Here is a 21,613-nt window from a genome sequence, read left to right on the forward strand (position 1 = left end):
AGGGAGGGGAGAGGGAGAGAGTGCATTTGAGCTGGGACACACACACTGCTGATGGATCAGCGGAGACAGAGAAAGAGGACTCAGGGAGACTTCACGGCCTGTGTCGTTCATGCCCTTTACAAAGTGAAGTCAGAACTAGACACTTTTCCAACCTACAAAAGTGTGATGTTTACTAAATGCAGTGGGAATAGCAGACTTGAAATTAATTAAAAATAAGCAGAAAATAAATCTGAGAAATAAGTATGAAAACCCAAAGGTCCATAAATAGTTACAAAACTAGCTGTAGTAACCCAGAATTACAGTATTTGATGCGTTCCATTTTTAAACTAGTTTCTTGAACCAAATAACTTATAGCCTTGCCATATCTGTAGCTCTAAAGATTATCCCTGCAGTCGTTTCTAGGCCCTTACGTGTAGCTTCCTTGGGATGACCTGTGGACCCCTCGTATAAAACGTACTGCTTTCTTTTCTCCTACAACTGACGTGGTCTCGTGGGACTTCTCCCTACGCAATGTTAGCACAGTGTTTCAGGTCACAAAACTAGATGTTGTAGATGGTGTCCTCATGTCTGTCGTATCCATTTGAATACCAATCCTCGCTATCGTGACAAAGACTACACTGTGAAGAGCCTGTATAGAGAGGGAAATCATGTCACCTAACCAGGCAATGGTGCCAGGCGTCAGAGATGCCCGGAATCACGCGGCTAGATGCTTCTCATCTCTACCCCCCATCTTCTCGGGAATCTGCTTCTGCTCAGGGCAAGATGAGGCCCAGGCAGGGCCACGTCCAGTGTTAAGTCCTGGATAAGGGGTCATTTGGGTCCACCCTGCAGCTGGGAGGGCTTTAATCAGCAGCCAGCACACATGTTACAAAGATAAGGTCAGATGGGCTCAGTTCTACAAGAGCAAGGGATTAGAGGGCTCTTGGAATTAGAAGGGAAATTGAGGTAGAAAATACGCTGAAATGGACACTCACAACAGGAGGCTTTCAGACTGCTTTTTAAAAATTTCTTTTCTTTCTGTTAGTAGATATACGGAGCTAAAGCCAGATTACAGTAGGACAATATAACATTTCATATAACATGCATCATTATTTCATCTGAAACTTACATAAACTACCCTTTGAAGTAGGTATAATTATTTCTCTTTCACCAATGAGAAAAGCAAGGCTCGGAGACATTCAGTGATTTGCCCACGGTCACACAGCAGCATGTGACAGAGCTGTGGAAAGCATCCCACCCTCTGGGGTGTCTTCTCTTCACCTGCATTTCTGTTGGTGGATGCTAAATATTTAGACCCATCGTGAGCAATGAGAAGATGCTTTCTTCTTGGACTCAAGTTCTGTTGGCTGCACTGTATTGCACCGGTCATAGCTATTATCTTAAACTTCCAGGGGTATCACACTGTCCCCGTTCCCTGACTAATCAGACTGGGTGTTCCCAGTGCTGAACAGAGCGCTGTCCAGTCAGTTCCCCTTTTTGGTTCCTCCTTTTCCTCACTGAGGCAAGCAGTGTGCAAGTCGTTATGTAGTGATAAGCTATGGACAGCAATCAGAAAGCATTTGCTTTTAGGATTATTATAGAAAACTTTTATGGTGAGGTCATCAAAGCCCTGTTGCTGTGGAATGCACGCAGAACTGCCTTTCCGTAGAGGAGAGAAGAATGGTAAAGAATGCAGCCCTCCAATGACGCAGACCTGGATACAAGCCCCGGCCTTGCCACGCTCAGTCACGTCCTTACGCAGTTTTCCTTAATACCTCTGAGCAATTTCCTCATTCCAGTATGTGATTAATAATGGTACCTGCCTCCTAGAACAATGCCTGCAAAACTGTTATACTCAATAAATAGCTGCTCAGGAGACTAATAACCCTAATAGCAATATAGGAAGTATGTCAGAGGTGTGGACAAATGCAAGAATACAGGGTGAGCCAGTATGTTTCGTACTCACCTCAGTACTTGTTCGAAACAAATGTAAAATTATTTACAATTGCATGATTGATATTTTTCCATCAGCTTCAGAAAGCCTGTGTTCAGCTTGGAGAGATGGGTCAGAGACAAATGTAAGCTGTCTTACATCTGATGGTAATAAATTAAGTGAGGAAGGGTGCTAAAGAGAATTAGGGAATGGGCGGTGATTTAAGGTAAAGATTTCAAGGATAGGCTCTGTTAGAGATTAAGACCAGCATTAAAATAACTGCACAGCCTGAAAGCCGTATGACCCATGTGGCAAAAATATCTCCAAGTCTCAGCCACGGAATCACACCCACTCTGAACACAACCCCAGTATTCTTGCCACGTTCTGAAGCAGTTCTGGAAGCCCATTTTTTTGTGTGTGAGCACCTTCGGTTGTATCATCCTGGCTGCCTCCATGTCCTGAATCGATTCAAAGTGTTTTTACTGCAATTTCTGTGAATAAAAATGCTGTGCCGGGTCTTCACCCACCTCATTCACCAGAGCTGCAGCGCCTGGCTCCTCCCCAGAATCGAAATGATCACGAAAGGTAAACTCCTTCAGCAAGTGGCAAGCATGGGATAAACGTGTCTGGCTGGGGGAAGAATCTTTTGAGGGAGATTCATGTGTCTTGTGCTGAAGTATTTAAAAAGTTTAAATAGTCCCTGTGTTTTAGGCTCAACCCATTGTAGTTGTATTTTCTGATGCTGAGTGTCCATGTCGGTTTTTCCTTTCTGCTGTGCCCCTCACCTTGGCCAGGGTAAGGCTGGCATCGCACGAGGAGGCGGTCAGCTCTGTGACCTGGGATTGGACACTGTGCCACGGCCCATGCTTTCTCCAGTGACAGGTTTCTTTTTCCTGAACTAGGATCCATCGGCGGCCTCTTCTTTGCAGTTGGCATCGCCCAGTACGCCCTATTGGGATACTTCATTCGCTCCTGGAGGACTCTGGCCGTTCTGGTTAACCTACAGGGAACAGTGGTCTTTCTTTTATCTTTGTAAGTAGTTTTCCTCCTTGGGGTTTCGATTGAGTAAGTGGAAGGAATACCTAGAGAATCGGGGTTGGTCGATGAATAGTTTTCCCTTTCAGGAGCTTGCCTGCACTGACTTTGGGGAGGAACTGGACTCTGCAAGTAGTGTTCCAATTCTTGGTAGCTCCTGGGAAGAGAGGTGTTGCTTAATTAATTTGGAAATGCAGGTATTCCTTGCCTAAAGCAACCTGTCAATACACTGCATTTTAACCTTCAAGTCCCACCTAGGAAATCAATTTCTCTTTTAAAGCAAACACCTAAAGGGAAAAGATCCCCATCCTGGATCAGACCGTGGGCTAGGTGTGTTTGTTGTGATATTGTTGAGCTGGGTATTCCTACCGTATATCTAGTGACAGTATCCCATCCTACAGGCGAGTCTCAGTTCAGAGACCCTACACGTAGAGTGTGGAAGACTGTGGGCAAGCGAGGCATCCTAGAGTGCAGAGACTCAAAGCAGGATGAGGATGATGTCCTGGTCAAAGCAGGGCTCCAAAAACAACTGTCCAAGGGGTCACGCCAACTTCAGTCCACTTCACCACAAGTTCTGATGGGGCTCATGAAAAGGTCTTCTTCCCTCAGCTTTCAGATCTCAAATTTTAATCATTAAAATCTTTGGCATAACCAAATTTTTCAGCTCATGGTGCCGGCATTCTTTTGTGCTGTAAAGTGGTGCACGCGTGCGCACACGCGTGCACACACACACACACACACACACACACAAGTATTACCATGGGTAATAGTTTAATTCAGGTAGTGGCTTTTATTCAGGTTTTTAATTGACATTTGGTGGAGGCTGAACTGAAATTTGTTTTCATACTATCTTTGAATGCAGCAACGACATTAAGTGCAGAAGTGAAGACAGTAGAAATAGTAACAGTGATTTATCAGCTTATGTATTGTGCATTTTTGAAAGTAATAACTGATTACCTCACATAGTGTCTTGAGTAAATAAACATTCATGTAAATCTTCATGAATAAATGAGTTTCTTTTCAGGTACTTAATGAAGCTCATACTTCTCCTTTCAGCCTGGCTCTCTTCTCTCCCTCAGTAGCCCTGAATCATTCTACTTTTCTCTTTCTGCGTGTGATATGAGTTAGTTACTTACTGTTTAGTGCTAGATGGACCTGAATTCATTTCCTTACTGGGAAATGAATTTAGGTCATGCACAATAGAAAACAGAAGGGAAGAGACAGGTGAGATTTAAATGCATACTTACTCCATTAAACTGGGAGCAGAAGGCCATCTCTCTCCCCTGCCCAGTTTCCACACCTCTGCCCAGTTCACCAAGCTGTAGGTTGTTCCCAGTGTGCCCCTTGTGTTTTTCTCTCCTGACTGTACCTGGGGCCGTGCCTGCACTTTCAATGCCCTCCTCTCCATTTCTGCTTATTTAAGGAACCCTCAGCCACCCTCATGGGAGAGGAACTGCCTTCCACCCCAAGCTTTCCCAGGCCACACCCCCATTACAAGTCATTCTCTTTCTTTAAATTCCTCCACAGGTAGCGGAACCCTTTGTGTGGCCCTTGCTTTTCTGCCTCAAGCTGGAGCTTCATCTCCCCGTACCCAGAACCCTCAGACAACAGCAGGCTCTTTGTTCTAGAATTGTATTTCCCTGGCCACCAAAGCTACAACCTTTCATGCAGTAGAATTTTTGTGTGCATTGGACAAACATTCTAATCACTTTCATAGTTAGCCATCAGCAACGTTATTTTACAGCCGTGCCTTGTCTACCAGAAGCATCTTCACCTAGCTTAAAAATTCCTATTTTTGTAATATTTGAATCTGAGTAGTTTCATTTTCTTTTCTGCAGACCACTGCCCTCTTAACAAAGATTTGCCGCCTTTAAGGATATTCACAGAGTATTTTTGAGCAGAAGGAACATGGTTAAGTTAGCATTTACAAAGATAACCATCTAGGGATTTAGCTCAGTGCTGTTGCCACCAGCCTCACAAGTGCAAGGTCCCAAGTTCAATCCCCGGTACCAAAAAAAAAAAAAAAAAAAAAAAATGACACAAAGATGACCATGACCCAGGTGGCCATGCTGTTCTACAGAAGGCAGTGTTTAAAGGCTGGCTCTTTCCTTTAAAAGTGCATCTCACAGTTTTGTATGTATAATTTTTGTGAATCAGAGTTCATATGCCATTGTCCATGGCAAGTAGGTGATCCTTTGTGTGAGTGATCTGTTGGCCTCTGAAAAATGAAAAGAAATATGGGGTCTTAAGTTTCCATGATCAAGACAAGTCTTTTCCAAGGAGAAATCGCTTAGTAGCTCAATCAGTTTTCCAAAGCCTGAATGTTTTTCAAATATTATCTTCAAAGATGATATATAAAGTTTCAAAATTAATATTGATACTTCTAAACAATTCTGAAAATACAGAGAAGCCTAAGGGTGGGGGGTGACTTACATTACCCAAAGGTAATGATCATTAATATTTTGCTGGGTTTTTTTTTCTTTTTTTTGGTATCGGGGATCTGACTCGGGTCCTTGTGCTTATGAGGCAGGTGGCAGAACCACTGAGCTAAATCCCCGGCCCCTTTGCTGTATTTCTTACTGGTTCTTTTATACTCCTTTTAATCCTAAATTTAATTTTTATTATCATATATATTTTTACTGTATGGTTATCGCAACAGTCTTCTTTGTGGTCCCATACACAGATAGGGTCAGTTGACCCTGCTGATGATTGGTAGACATCACTTTTAACAGATCAGTGTTTTACTTGATTATTTACTTGCATAAACGTGATATAGTCAAATGGCAATGAGGAAGTAAATAAAGGGATTTTTCCAAGACGTAGACAGCCTTTGTCCCTGCTATAGTTTGCAATCAGATGTTGTGCATAAATATTCTCTTCCCCAGTAACAAAACTCCTGGGAAAACTGGTTTTGGTTTGCAATATTTGCCTCTCAACACCTGTTACATTGCTTTGAACAAACTAGAAGCTCTCTGTAATTGGTTATTGACAGGCTGGCTGTCTTTTAAGCTTCCAAGGCCACAGTGTTTGTGGCTAATTCACTGTCCTTTTTGAAAGGCAGGGGCAATTCTAAAAATAGCCTTAAACAGCAAACATTATTCATCCAAGTTTTATTTTAGGCCAAAAATGTCAAATTAGATTAAAGAGTACTTGATGTTCTGTCTAGTAGACAAGGTTTCCATGTTCCCACCACAATTTTGTCTGAGATGTCCTCCAACATGGTGAAAAGACAAAAAACCACCACCACCAACAAAAACTTGATACCTAAGGCTTAGAACTGGGTGAAGATAGCAGTGACAATATTTTATAATTGTATCAGAAAACAACTGTTGTTTAGTGACTAGAAATTAATGTGAAAATAAGTTCTATTCTTTAAGCTCTTGGTGCATCATGAAAGGTCCTCGGGACATAATAAAGCTGGTGTGTTGGGTGATCAAGCATTTTGAAGCAGTAAAACTCAAAAGTAGCTGAGAAGTAATAAACATTTTTTTGTTTTGTTTTTTTGAGACAGGGTCTCACTATGTAGTTGAGACTGACCTGGAACTCACTATGTAGCCCAGGCTGGTCTTGAACTCACAGCGATCCTTCTAACTTAGCCTCCCGAGTGCTAGGATTACAGGTGTGCGCCACCACGCACGGCTCAATAAACTTTTTTATTTCTAAGCCTGGTCTTAAACGCTCCTTCCTAAATAACATATCACAGTATTAAAAACCCTGACTTGCTAAAAATTTGCTTTTCTGATGAGTTAAGAAAAATTTACATCCTCATGTGAAACTTTTTTAGAACTTAAAAAACCTGCTTTCTCTGCTTACTCCAACTCCATCTCCGACTGGTGAGAATTTAGAGCTGTGTTCTTGATCCCTGCATTACAAATAATTTATACTTAGTACCATGGACTTGCCATTCAACTTAAATTTATTTAAATGTAATTAGTATCAGATAATTTTATAAAAAAATAAATGCAAACTGTTTAGCCTTTTACTGGTGCTTTGGAAGCATGTTCTTGGTTTGTACTGATAAATATTGATTAATAAATAAATGAACATTGGGACACTGTTGAAAGCAACCAGTTTTCGCTTTCGGATTCCTATTTGATTGGGAGAGTTAAGCTTTAGATGTCAGAGGCCAAGCAGCTGTGGTGAAGGAATCCATGTACTGAGTGGGTGATTTCTCTCCTCCCTCTGCACCTGCACCTATATGAATACACAGCCTTTAATGACATCTCTTTCAGATTCATTCCTGAATCCCCTCGTTGGTTATACTCCCAGGGTCGACTGAGTGAGGCGGAAGAGGCGCTCTACCTCATTGCCAAGAGGAACCGCAAGCTAAAGTGCACATTCTCACTGACACATCCGGCCCACAGGAGCTACAAGGAGACCGGAAGTTTCTTGGATCTGTTCCGGTACCGGATCCTCTTAGGACACACTCTGATCCTGATGTTCATCTGGTGGGTATATCTGAGGAGTGCCTTGCTGATCTTCCACACCTTTGCTAAAGGTCTCTCGATAGTCTGTTCCATCTGCAGGGTGACGGTGTTTTACCTCCCCTCAGCAAGAAGTTGTTTTTCACTAAACGAGGCCCCTGTCCCTCAGCACCTGGCGGACACCTCTGCTTACACAGCCTCATTTCTCCACCAATCGATGAGGGGCCCTGCTGGATGGGTTTACCGAATTCGAGTAAATAGAAACCAGAAACGTGTCTTTGCTCACGAGGTGCTTATGATAATATTTAAGGCCCCACCCTCAAAGCGGGGAAGGGGCAAGAGAGAAACTGAGCAGTTTCTACACAGGACTTTAGGAGTGCCTACTTCCAGTTGTGGCGCGAAGCTGTTCCTCCGCACTGGGCAGCTGCAGTGCTCGGTTGTGGTTTGCATGGCATTTGATTCACTAACTCACTTCAGGGGGGAAGTGTCATGCTGTGGTGCAGATGGATTCCAGGAATCGGAAGCAGTGGATCCAGCACTCCCTAAACTTGATTTTCTTGTTTTTTAGCGTAGGCCGCCTGTCTCTCAAAATGCTCTGTGGGTTGGTGTAAGTTGCAGTCAGTGGTCCCAGATGATTCTGCTGAAAGGGTGAGATGTACACAGGGGAGACGTAGATGGCGTGCCATACAGTTTGTGATCTACAAATGTTACGTGGTGGAGTTTTGGGAAGGATCGTCGTAGGTACCTGCCTAAAGGCTGGTTCGGCTGTGTTGATTTGTACGGTATAAATTAGAGGGGCGCGGGGGAACCTATCATGGGAGGATAAGGGGAGGTGACTCCATTTGAAAACAGTCTTAAAAAGCACAAAAGAGCAGTTGCTTGAGAATAAGAAGCTGAGAAGAGAGGTCCGTATGGTGATTCTCTTTTCCTCCCCACACACTGGCTTCCCCTGTCTGAGTAAGGCCTGTGTCCCACCCACCGCCGCCTAGCCCCATAGGACCAGCCCTGCGTGGGAGAATCACAGAGCCACAGTAAATGCTGAAAGGAGGGCACAAGCTTGGAGGGACAGCCATTAAGGGAGCTTTGAGAAGCAGACCTAGCAACACAGCATCGGAGCTGCACATTCGAGGTTCTTTCTGTTCAAAAGCAAATATTCAAAAGAGCCTTCAGGTGCTCGGGGCTGTGTAAAACTCTGTATCTGAAGAATCCGTGGACACTCAAGTCCTCTGCCTTGAAGAAAGTAACTACTTGTTGCAGATCATTTGTTGTTTTGGATTTTATTTAAGGCTTAAATTTTTTTTCCAGGTAAAATAATTTTTTTTTCCATATCTAGGTTTTGACCTTTACAAGGTTTTCTAAAAACCTAGACTTGAGGCCAAGGAGCTTGTCCCTGTTTGTTTTATTTCTTACACAGCCAGAGGAACTCTTCTCAAACGTCTTCCCTTGGGCTTAGAATGCTAAAATATGCAGTAATTGAGGCAGCGTCATTCCAGATACTGTCGTTCTCTCTGAAGAGGCTGTAAAATTCTAAAATCTTCTGTGGATCTGTCATTGAAGAAAGCTTTAACCAGGGGAGTAAAATTATACCTCTGTGTTTAACATCTGTTCCTTTGGTTATTTCCTGTAAGAGTGCCTTTTTAAGTAGTTCTTGATGCTCTAAATACACTGTTAAATATTACGCAGGCACTTTAAATTTTGTTTGGGGCACATAAAGAGGATTGAAATGGTTTTAATAGCTGTAGTTATGGATCCCAACGACTGGCTCTGCCACAAAGGCAAGTCGGGGATCACAGGCCCAGCCTTGGGGACAGTAAGGCCTCCGGAGCCTCATGCTCTCCTGGCCTCTCAGTGCCAGCTGGTACCTAAATTCCCCTATTGTTCTGAGCTGGCTTTGTTTATTCTTGTCCTGCCTTGATACCATACCAACTTTCTTTACATAGTTGTACTTTATTGGCTGAAATTGCTTCACTGGGATTGCTGGGTTTTAAAAAATTATCAGTGCATGGTAATTATATAGAGTAATAGGCTTCACCGTGACATCTTCTATATGCATATAAGATGCTTCGCTCTTGTCCTTCCCTCCTGTTGCCCTCCCTTCCCTCTCATCTCCCTTCCCAAGTCCTCTCCCTCTTCTCTGTCTCCTTCTACTGTCACGTCTTTTTGGAGAGGGGAAGGACCTGTGTTTTAAATGCAGCATAGACACAAATGCAGAGAACCCATGTGGAAATACTTTAGCATTATGTAAGAGTAAAGTCTCTCCTGCAGGTAGAAAGCACTTTAAGAATATTTTAGGAAACTGCATGGGTTTTAGTTTATTTAGCCTTATGCCCAAGGGCCTAGGAGACAGGGAAACAGCACACTGCCACCTTGCAGGTGCTTCCTGCAGCTAGGAGGCACTGGCTCCCTCCCTCTGTGTGCTTTTGAAATGGCCCGTGTGAGTTCGTCAAGAACTCTTCAAAGGCCCCGTCCCCGGTTGATCCTCTCGAGGATCCTGACTCTCTGTGACACTGGTCTCTTCTTCCCTGTTGTAAGAGCCGTGCTGAAAAGTGCCTGGATCCCAGGGGGTTGGAGAGCCAGTCATTTCAGGCCTGCCGGTGACCCACTGGAGATCCAGGCTTTTCTCGGACCACTTCTCCAGTCACCTTCTGTTGGCTTTCTCCATGGGAGACCCAGTGCAGAATTGTTCAGATAATATCACAACTGCGGTAAGCAAATGTTCCATAAATGGTGGAGTTAAATAAGGTCAGAATTGGATCTTTGTTTTCCATTCGATGGAAAAAATGCTTGAGAAAGCACAATGTCTCTCCTTTTGCAGGGGCAGGCCATCCATTCCTTTTATATAACAAATAGATACAAATCCTTCTCAAAAGGCCCCATCATGTTTTTGTTTTTTCTTAGAATAGACGTTTAGATTGAGACAAAAAGCTTAGCGGGAGAGTCAAGCTTATTGCTTGCAGATTGCATTATATTGAACCCGTGCTACTTTAATCTTTTCAGGCAAACTCTCATGTGCTTTTCGTTCTTGTTGTCTTCTTGTCTTTCATCTCCCGGTCCCCTGGCCCCTAACTGCAGGTTTGTATGCAGCTTGGTGTACTACGGTCTCACTCTGAGCGCAGGTGACCTAGGTGGAAATATTTATAGCAACCTGGCCCTGTCTGGCCTTGTAGAGATTCCATCCTACCCACTCTGCATCTACTTGATTAACCAGAAATGGTGAGTTTGGGTGAAACAAAGTGCAGTATAGAGAATGCACACTTGTGACACACTCACAAACTCAGGTACACAAACACTTACACCTCACTATCTTTGTCCACAGACAATATCTGCTAACTATCATGGTGATTACTTTCTTGCAGGCCGAATTCAGCTAGAATTCATTTTTTAGCACAGCATTTCTTGACTTTCGTGTGTTTCAGCTAATATAAAGATTTCAGGGCTGGGGATTTAGCTCAGTGGTTCCAGAGCCTGACTTGCAAGTGCAAGGATCTGAGTTCAAACCCCAGTACCAAAAAAAAAAGATTTCAACCCAGTACTGAGGAGCACTGCCTTCTGAAGGGTCTTGAATACAGTACTACCTCAGTTCGTGAACTTAACTTGTTTTATGATTTTGGGAAAGATGCCCACATTTGTGTTTGTCTGGGACAGATGGCTGTGGTCATGCTTGTCACCTAGTGCAGAGTTTGTGAACAACAACAAAATTTTGCCAAATACTTTTATTTGAGAACCAAATCATTTGCAAACCAAAGTGTTTGTGAACTGAGGTACCCCTGGAGTCCACATGTAAATTGTTAGGCCCAAGAAATGGGATTATTAGCTACATGATCAACTCAGTTAATATGTAGACTCCTCTAGGCTGGAAAACAAAAGAATTGAGGGAATTAGAAAGGCTTTTCTTACTTCCTAAGATCACTTTGTTGAGGGGAGGAAAACATCCTGTTTTTGCCACTCCTGGTCAGTGGCACAGTTTGGAAATAACTTTTACAAGTTATTTTACAGAGCAATCTTCCATTTTTCAAAGATCATTTCTGTTGCTGGGTGTGGTGGTGCACACCTATGATCCCAGCCCTGGAGATATGGTGGGTTCAGGACCATCTTGAACTCCACAGTGAGACCCTGTGTCAAAAAACAAAACAAAACAGAAAACAAAGGTCATGTCTGTTGTTTAGTCCTTCACCAACGTGACTAAACACCCTGTTCTGTTTAAGCTTGGAGTCAGTTGGACTGTGCTGTTTCTCATTCTTCAGAAGCTATTTTAACCCAAATAAGGCTTCCTTCAGCACTGCACCCGGTGCTGTTGTCATTGTGTCTGAGCTGAGAGCACTGGGAAGGGCAGGTATGGGCCCTGTTCATCCAGAGGCTTTCATCCCAGACTGTCCTCCAAATGCCTTTGCTGCCTCCTGAGAGTGACTGTAGGTTACCGCCATTGTGGCATAGCACCTGGGTCAGATGCTTTGCTCAGGAACCTTTCCCCAGCATCCCCAGTTGTGCCGCTGGCCCCTCCTTTGCTGTGGTAGCTTCCTGTGCTTGCCTCTGACCACACTGGCAGTGCTGTAAGAAAGATATGTGCAGAATATCGTGTCTCAGGCATCCCTAACACCTAGCATGGTCGGTGTCTTCTGAAAGCCACCCCATGCTGGCATTAAGTCAAACAAAATAACCTGGAAAAGAAGGCACAGGACCCTTCCGGTCTCCCACCAACTTCCACCCCAACTCACGATGGGAATCTGAAGGATGCTGCCTTTGGAGCCAGGCAGACCTGAATTCAAGGCTAGGTTTAGCCCAAGTTCGTTTTATGATTTTGCCAAGTTCTCTCACTAAACCTGAATCATGCTCTTCCTCAAACTAGGGATTATAAAATTCCCCTGCCGCAATTGTTTTCAAAATTACATATAATCGTGAAGTTCCTGGTTCCTGGCATGTAGCCGGCCCTTAGAAATAGACGCTTATTAATGTTCATATCTTTTCCCCAGTCTAGAGCTCTTACTTCATAATGACGTTTTAGTGTGCAATGCGTCTCACTTTGTTTTAACCCACTGATGTGAAATATTCTCCCTCTTGTATTTTTAAGAAAAAGGGAGTTTTCAAAGTGTTTAAAAGTTTTAACTCAATACATTTGAGGTAACCAGAAAATTAAATGAGCTAGAAAACTCTATTTTCTGTTTTAGTTCTATTTTCTAGAAGATAGAGAATGTAATGGTGCGTGCCTACAGGTTTATTATTTGGATTAAATAAGATAAGAAGTGGAAAGCATCTGACAGTGACTGGGACATAGTGAACACTCACAGAAATGGAAGAATTGTATGTTCGTTTCCCATATGTCTCATTGAATCCTTTCTTTAGCAAGTTTCACCATTTTAATGATGGTTATTTTAGGCCTCAGTCAGGCTCCTGATTGTCACTTATTCATTGAGAAAAAAAATGAGACTGAGGACATTTAAATAGAAAGGTTGAGAAAAAGATGCAGATGAATTGACAAGATTCTTGAGAGAAATGTGTAATTTGTTTGTGTTATTTAGGTTTGGCCGGAAGCGGACTTTAGCAGCATTTCTGTGTCTAGGAGGCCTGGCCTGTCTTATTGTAATGTTTCTTCCAGAAAAGAAAGGTATGCTTTTGAGATTTCTATGAGAGGTTTGAACAGTGCTTTTATGACAATGAATCTCAATATAGCAGAGAGATTACCATATGTCATGCTTCATTTCTGTGATTGTATATTATTTAGCAATTGTGTGGGGTATAATGGACCAGATTCTTTCCATTACCTAAACTATTCTCTGGGTGAATAATGTGCTTAGAGGTGTGCTATTAATTTTTGCAGGCTATTAAGCTACCATCTGGGGTAGCTGGGATGCAGCGCTGGTGATGCTAGAGTTGTTTATTTGATGATGAGCACTGGTTAGTTCAGCTCAGAAAAACAAAACAAAACAAAAAAAAAAACGATTTCATCCAAGGCTGCAAAGTACGCTGCTCATCCCCGCCGGTCACCAGACTGGAGATGAGACAGTGGTTCTCCTGGGTGGCTTCGGCACCCTCAGTGTTTCCATCTACACTCGAGGCATCCTGGTAACAACAGCAACAATTAGAGTATTATTCGCTGGATGGATGTGCTCTTGGTGTTACGTAAAAGTTTCTTTAGGAAGCTTTACTATTTATATATTTGTACCTTTGCTCTGCAAACACAGCTGCCAAAAAAAAAAAAAGTCTCTTAGACACCACATCTAACCTGATTATTGTTCCTGTACAGAGTTTCTGTAGATCCTGCAGATTTTCAATTTTTTTTCCTTTTCCTTTGCACACCTGAGGCGTCCCAGTTACTACACTGGGAACTGTGGTTTGGGCTGTGGTTTTCAGGGAGGAGGAGTAGGCCATAAGAACTCCCCAGGGACAGATCGTATAACAGGGGCCCTGTTTGAGGACTAGGATTTTGCTAGGATTCCTGGTGCGAATCAGTATGTGGTGGTCTGACATAAAGTTTCGATAACTCCTGGAAATGCATGAAGAGATCATTTCCCATCAGAGCACATCAGGTATCCAATGCTCCTCCTGTAAATTACTTCTCCTTGAGGCTCAGTTGTGCCGTGTTTCTTTCCGGAACCTGCAAGGCTGCCTGTTCTTATTTTGTAACCCTCCAATGTATCTGCGCTCCCACTGGTCACCTCCTGAAGTTCCGCGCCTTGAATCCAGGGTGCGGATTGTTCACTAGAGATTTGGCCCTGTATTCTGAGCAACCTACAAGTGATTTCCATGCAAACTAGAAAATTCAGTCAGTTTGCCCATGTCTTTATCCTCAGCACACTGGTACCCTTGCCAGTGCTGGTGGAAGGAACCCCCTCAGTTGCCCTGTTGGGGACTGTAAGAACAGGGTTCCCCATTTTTTCATTTTGTTTTGTCTGAAGCAAGAAATGATGAGCATCAAACCATCCTAGTTTTGTGCTCAGCAGAATTTGTTTTATGTAGGCACCTTGAGAATTCAGTTGTTTCTACCCACAACAGTCCAGTGTTCTATTTCTCTCATCATAGAGAAAAAAAGTTTCATTATTACCGTAAACACTCCTATAACCCATCACACCTCCACGGGGCAAGCCAATTAATACTTTCCCTTCCTCCTACTACTTTCCGTACAACAGGTAACCACCCTCTAGGGCTGTGCATGGCCCCTTCTTCAAAGTACCTCTTATTGTAAATAACAAAACAAAAATCCAAGGTGACAGCAGATGTCTGGGCTCCCACCTAGACCCAGCAAGTGCCTGTGTGTCAAGAAAGCCACATGTTCTCTTTGTTGCTCGTGCCCCTTGGTGGACTCCAAGTCATAAAAGGCCCTGTAGAATGTCTTTCACATAGCATGAAGGTGCCTCAGGAACATACTACCTTTGTTATGCTCAGGCAAGTGGACGTCTGGTCTATTTTTAAAGATTATTTCTGGGTAATAAATTCTTTGTTAGCCCTGAGTAAATTACTTCTATTTTTTAATAACTATTACTGCTTGAATGAGCCTCTTCCACTATAATTGAGCCCAGTTCTTTCACCTGATTCATCCTTAGACCTGGAGAACAGATGGACACCTTTCTTTCTTCTTTTCATTTCACATAATCCGTTCTATACTTGTGAGGAGTCTTCTAGCTTTTCCTGCATTTCTCTTCTGTAAGCTAAAAAAAAAAAAATGTTCTTTAAACTTTCTTTAGGCCATTTATATTTGCTGTTTAAAATAGTTTCTTGGCTTCCTTTCAAATTTGCTCTTTTAGATTTTTAAAATATAGGTTAAAAATAGTTCTGATAATTCCCTATTAAGAAAAATAACTTAGAAAGCTCTAGAAAAACTCTGTTAGCATCTTGTGTGAACTTGGAGATCACTCATTTACTCACTGATTTTTGTGTTCATTTGCCCTCTTTTTTCCACCAAACACACCTGCACACCTGCATTCTCTCCTTTCTGCTGACTCTCTAAGTCTCTTAGTTGCCTAGGCTGGGCTCAAACTTGCAGTTCTCCTGCCTCAGCCTCCTAGAATGCTGGGATTACAGGCAGGCATCACCACACCTGACCCAGGTATCCTTTTGCTCTCCAGTTTCTGATTTAGCAACTATATGTAACTGTTATTCTCTGTGTCTGAGACATTTGTGGATACTCTAGGAGTTACTTACAAAGAATAAGTATGAAAATAGACTTTTTTTGGCATTTCATGGGCTGTGGTTTATAATTACAGTTGAGCAGCCTTAATCCAAAAATCCTAGATCTGAAATGCTTCAAAATCTGAAACTCTTTGAGCCCTGACATGATGCCACGGTGGAAAATTCCATAGCTGAACTTGTGTGAATTTATGGGCCAAAGTCAAAACGCAGATGCACTAAAAATATTGTATAAACTCCTCTTTCTACCAAAATAAGACCTAGCTGGAAAAGGATCAACCTTGAAAACTAGAACTCAAAGCCATACTCGTAAGTGAAATAAATAGGATGCATGTGTAAATACTGGATGTTTTCCCTGGTGTGAGAAACTGGAAGTGTGAATAAGGATCAAAATGTATAAAAGATAATAATGTGAAATAGGAAGAAAGGGGAGGGGGGAGGGGTACGGGAAAGGACAGAAGGGAAAGAAAAAATACGAGAAAAAAAAAATGGAAACAAAGTCTTTGCAAATAGGGAAGGGTGGAGAGGTTGAAGAGAGGGCAGGGGAATGAGGAAAAAATAAGAACCAAGATGGATTATGTAAAGGTGAAAATTTGCAAAGATGAATGTCGTCATACTGTAAACCTAAAATATACCAATAAACTTAACGAATTTTAACAAATGCCAGCCGCAGTCAGCCTGTCCTTGCCTTACTTGTCCTCTTGCTCATTGGCTGCTCTGTAAGGCAGGTAAGGCAAGGGCGGACTTGATGGGGGCTGGCACTGTTGATCTCTGGTTTTCACAGCCGGTTATTTTCCAGCGAGGTCTTATTTTCAGGGAAACATGAAATTACCTTCAGGCTGTGTGTGAAATGTAAATAAACTTTGTGGTTAGACTTGGATCACATACCCAAGGCATTTTATTATTATATACCAATATTCCAAAAGAAAATCTACAACACTTCTGATCCTGAACATTTCAAATAGAGGATACTGGACCTGTATTAGACAAGTTTCCTATTCAGTGTGTATTTCATAGCCTCCAGGAAAATTCTCTCCTCTAGGAATGTTGTTAGTGGGTGGCCACTAATTTTTGCCCACAGATTGGTCATCAGCTGGGAGTTTCATAAGGATCCCAGGACTGGATGCCATGTATTAGGTGTTGCCTGTGTGGGGGATTTTCCTCTTAGGCAGATGATATTCTGTACCATCCCAGTTATACACGGAAACTAAGTCAGATTAGTCAAGCGATCTGACCAGTGTTACCCAGCAAGTAAGAAGTACAGTAGAGGTTTCAGGTCTTTCTGATCTGAAGCCAGTACTCTTGGGGGACTGGTGCTTTTCCCTTGTAGAGTATTTTCATTAAAATATTCATTACAAATAGTGATGTGGTCTTAAAAAATTAACGCTGCCTGGTCAGGGCTAGTTCTCAGGGAGGCTCGATGGGAAGTGGCCGGTGTGTCACAGTGGTGCTGGCCCCTCGTCCTCCTCCCTGAAGCTTGTGACAGTCGGTTGTGCCTTCACCGGAGGATTTGAACACTAGGAATTCCGGGTGTTTGCCTGGAGATTGAAGTACAGTGGAAGGATTTGTTTTTATACTCAGCCCAGGGAATCCTGCACGTCAAGCTTCTCTCCTCAGCTTTGGTCTGCCCATTCTTTGTGCTTTTGACTTCTCTAGTGTCTGATTTACAAGGTTTTGTTCATAAATAACGTCTGCTTTCTGGCTTCAAAGAGCTCATAATCCAGTGAAGGAAATTAGTGATCAAAATATAACAATAGGGCCAGGGATTTAGCTCAGTGTTCCGCCCCCTGCTTCTCAAGCACAAGGTCCAGAGTTCCATCCCTGGTACCAAATAATAATAATAACAACAATAAAACACAGTACCATAGGAAAATTGGAAAAAAATGATATGGGAATTTGAACTTTAGGGCAGGATAACAATGGAGACCAGCTACCTTTCTGTTTTAAGCAACTAGAAAACCAGAGAAAACGTGTAGGAAATGCAGATTTTCAAACACCGAATGACAGGCTGCACAGGACAATAATTCCTGAGAGGTGAAAACTAATCCCAGCAAGCCGTAAGAGTGGCTTAGCTCAGGATTTCCAAGCCACAGGGCAAGGAGGGGAGCATGACCAGTCCTGAAGCTCTTACTGAATTGAGGAAGTGCTTACCGAAGGCCAAGGTGACTAGAATTTGCCGGGTGAAACACAGGAGAAGAGTAAGATGCAGGATCCGCCAAGAGAGACTCTGCGCCTTTTGCTGCTTTTGATGTGTGTGTGTGTGTGTGTGTGTGTGTGTGTGTGTGTGTGTGTGTTTGAAGAAACTACTGAGGCCAGAGGGAGGACCACAAGACAAAAGTAAGCAGAGCAATTCTTGGAACAGAGAACCATGAATAAGCATTGGAGAGATCCCTCTCCACAAAGCAGCCCTACGCCAAAGGCTCCTCTCTGATTGCCCCAAAGTGCCTAAAAACAAAACTCCAAAGAGTCAAGTGATTCTAACTTGACTGCATCGCAGAACAAAGCCCAGACAGTATTTAAAGAAATACAGTAAAATTCAGAGCCCAGTAATGCAATATTCACAACTTGTGGCCTCCGGTAAAAATTAGCAGGAAATACTTTGGACCGTAGGGGAAAGATCGACAGAAACAAAAAAGTGGCATAGGTTATAGATTGAAGAAATAATTAAAGCAGAAATTGTAACATGTTCCATATGTTTAAGAAAGTGGAATACAGTGATCACAGTAAGCAGAGTAATTAAAGCTGTACAAAAGGTATACACAAAGCATGCAGAGATGAAATTTACATGAAAAAATACAGTGGACAAAACTAAAACACAGTGGATCATACAGCAGATTAGACACTACAGGAGAACAGATTGGTGAATATAAACTTATAACAAAGGAAACCAGAATGGAATAAAAACAGATTGAATAAAAATGAATAAGGTATCAATGAGTTGTGAAACAATATGAAAGGGCCTCCCATATAACTGTAGTTCCAGCAGAAAGAGGTAAAGAAAAACTATTTGCGGAAATGTTTGCAAAAACTTGCCAAAACATATAAACACACAATACAAAAGTAATTACTTTATCAAGGGGCTACAACCATTTTAAATGCGTATGTCTCTTTTAAGAGACTCAAAGTACAGAAAACAAAAGTGTGTTGTACAGAAAAAAATAGAGACAAATCCAAAATTATTGTTAGGTTCATCGATACTGTTATCTCAGTAATTAATAGAAACAGCAGAAAGAAAATGTAGACAAAAACTATTATAGTCAACACAACCTAGTTGATTTGTAGAACACCTGACCTGTTAAACTCCTTTTGAAATGCACACAAAACATTTGCCAAGGGAACCTTATCCTGGATCATAAAATAAGCTTCAATAAATTTAAGAGGGTTGGAAACTTTGCCTAGGTTGGATTTAAACTAGAAATCAGTAACAGAATGATTTCCTAGAAAATCATCACGTTTTGGGATACTAAATTAACAACACCTTTCTAAAACACATGGATTAAAGAAAAAAAATCACAAAGAAAATTGGAAAATATTTTTAATTGAACAATTATTAAAGTATACAAATCAAAATTTAGGGTATGCCACATGTGGTGGTACACACATGTAATCCCAGCAGTCAGGAGGCTGAGGCAGGAGAATTACTGCAAATTTGAGGCCAGCCTGAACTATGTAGTGAGACCTTGTTTCACACACATACAAAAGCAAAGCTTAGGGGAAGCATATAAAGCAAGGCTTAGAGGAAAATTTGTATAATTTTTTAAATCCAAAAAAAAAATGTTTTCAAATGAATGATTCACCCTAACAAAGTAGAAGACAATTTTTAAAAAAGAATGTCAAATTAAACACAGTCTAGTTCTTAAAAACAAACAGAAAGATGAAAAGAATAAACATAGGGCCCCCCCAAAAAAAAAATCAGTGAGATGAAAACACAAAGACTCAAAGACTTGGAGACTGATGTTCACAGTAGTATTATTACTAATAACCCCAAACTGGGTGGAACCCAAATGCCCTTCAAGCCTGATGAATGGGTAAACACATTGTTATATATCCACACAATGGAATATTAACAACAAAGACGGAATGATCTGTGACCTCCTGGTACAACCTGAATACAAAACCATTACGCCAAGTGAGAGCCTACATGCACAAAAATCTCCAAAGTATATTATTTCATCCATGTAAAACCCCATAAAGTTGAGAGTATGGTGACAAAACTTTCTATTTGTATGATATTTTATTTAAATAAAAACTCCAAAGGCAAGGAAAAGGAATTGTTCTTTGTCCAGCCTAGGCCTTCTAGTGGAGAACCAGCAGCTATGGTTGATATTTTTAAACCTGAGCAATCAGAATTATTCTATAATCACCCTGTGACATGAATGATTAACTGAATTTTTGCTGTTTGGGGCCAATGAGTATAAAATACTGATATAATTTGTTATGGTGCCCCGAAGGCTCTCAGAAATTAGTTCTGAAAATTACATCTATTGAAGATGCAATATTGGAATAAATATATTTGAATTCAGAACTTTGAAGAGTAACCAGTATTTTAAGAATCATCTTTTTAAAATAGGTAGCTTAGATTTTTCTCTTCTTCTATGAGTCACTTTTTTTTTTCTTGAACAGTAGCTTTGGTCATTCCTTGGGAATAGCCAGTAATATATGACTTTTAGGTGAAGGACTCAGGTGAGGAATCCAGGGGACCAACAGCCTGACAGCTGCACTTCCAGGGTCTAACAAAGCTTCCCTAAATCTCTGTGAGCCCCTGTGGGGAAGAAATGAGCACCCCTGGCTGACGTGGTGACTGCAGACCTGGTGGCAGAAACACAGGAGACAAGTGTGGAATAGTAGATGGGGTGCCAGGCTGCGTGTGTGTGGCTGGAGACGGGCTCCCAAGATGTGCACAGCTGGAGTGTCCTGTGCCTTACTCGGGAGTCTTCAGCTTTGCATCATGGACATTTAGATGACAAGCAGGCACAAGGTCCCGAGTTCGATCCCTGGTAACCCCCCCCCCAATATGCAGTACTTAGAAGAGCTCATGTGGTTTTTGAGATATTCTGGGAGAAGAGGTGAAAGCAGCCCCAGGGGTCACATTGAGAGCAGTGCGTGCATGACTACTTCAGGACACCTTTTTGAAGTGGGTTAAAATTTATTTCACACTCAAACAGGAAAAGTGAAACTTAGTTTTTGGTATCAGGCATATCATAGCCCACCCTCCCAAGAAGCGGAGAGAGTGAACGCAGGTCGATTTCACCAAATAAATCCCTACTGTAGTTCCTACACTTCTTACTTCAACAAATATTTACACTGTGGAAAACTGTGTGGCTAATTCTATGGGAGATGCTGTGAGGAAAACAAATATACAAGCTACCAACATTAGCCTGAGGTAACTTGCAGTATATTTGGGGCAGACAAGATAGGTAAACAAGTAATCACAAAGGAGTATCTGAGACATGCCAGTTGAATGAATTGCAAAGTAGAGAGCATTGGAGGTCAAAGGAAGGAGAAGATATTTCACTGGCGCTATTTAACGAAGAGTGGTTTATACGAGCTCCATAGTCCTGAGAAAGGGGACAAGAGTGTTCCATTTGTCATAAATGTCAAGGAGAATGAGAGCTGATTACTTTCAATGGTAGAACATTGCTGTTGACCTTTAGGACGAAGAATTTTAGGAAAGGATGGCATTAGAAGCAAGATTACTGTTACAGGGCAGGTGCATTTGAGAAATGGAGTGGTTGCCACTTCCTGGAGGCGTTTGATGGTGAAGGGAAGAAATACAACAGGGGCAGGAATAATTGTGGGTTTTCTTTTCTTAGGAGAAATTGTTGTTCTGAAGATAGAAACAAGTAAATTTTTAAAGGAGAGATGAACTATGTTTGACAGGTAACAAATTATAGAACCCAGTCAGCATAATGTTCATAAGAACCATGAGATGATTGATTGATTGTGTTTTTGATAAGGAAATAAACTGGCATAAGAGATTTTTTGCATTTTGAGTAAAAAAAAAATACATTAAGAAACTCAAAGCTAGGTGGTGTCCTAGCACTTGAGAGGTTGAGGCAGGAGGATTGCTGAGAGTTCAAGACCAGCCTGAACAACATAGCAAGATTTTGTCTCAAAAAAA

At 42.0% G+C, this 21,613-nt stretch overlaps 1 protein-coding gene across 2 annotated transcripts in view; it reads left to right on the forward strand.

Moving 5' to 3' along the window:
* Slc22a15 (solute carrier family 22 member 15) overlaps positions 1-21,613 on the forward strand; it is a 64,755-nt gene that overhangs the window by 34,808 nt on the left and 8,334 nt on the right. For both annotated transcript variants that reach the window (XR_004515086.1, XM_010631206.2), the window contains exons 5-8: positions 2,815-2,944; positions 7,180-7,395; positions 10,444-10,584; positions 12,888-12,973. Coding sequence is in view for 1 of the 2 variants with exons in the window: in XM_010631206.2 (XP_010629508.1) it covers positions 2,815-2,944; positions 7,180-7,395; positions 10,444-10,584; positions 12,888-12,973 (573 nt within the window). In the remaining variant the exon portion in view is untranslated. The remainder of the gene's footprint in view (positions 1-2,814; positions 2,945-7,179; positions 7,396-10,443; positions 10,585-12,887; positions 12,974-21,613) is intronic.

This window comes from Fukomys damarensis, unplaced genomic scaffold (genome assembly GCF_012274545.1).
Source record: "Fukomys damarensis isolate Sample0158 unplaced genomic scaffold, DMR_v1.0_HiC HiC_scaffold_33, whole genome shotgun sequence".
NCBI classification, from domain to species: domain Eukaryota; kingdom Metazoa; phylum Chordata; class Mammalia; order Rodentia; family Bathyergidae; genus Fukomys; species Fukomys damarensis.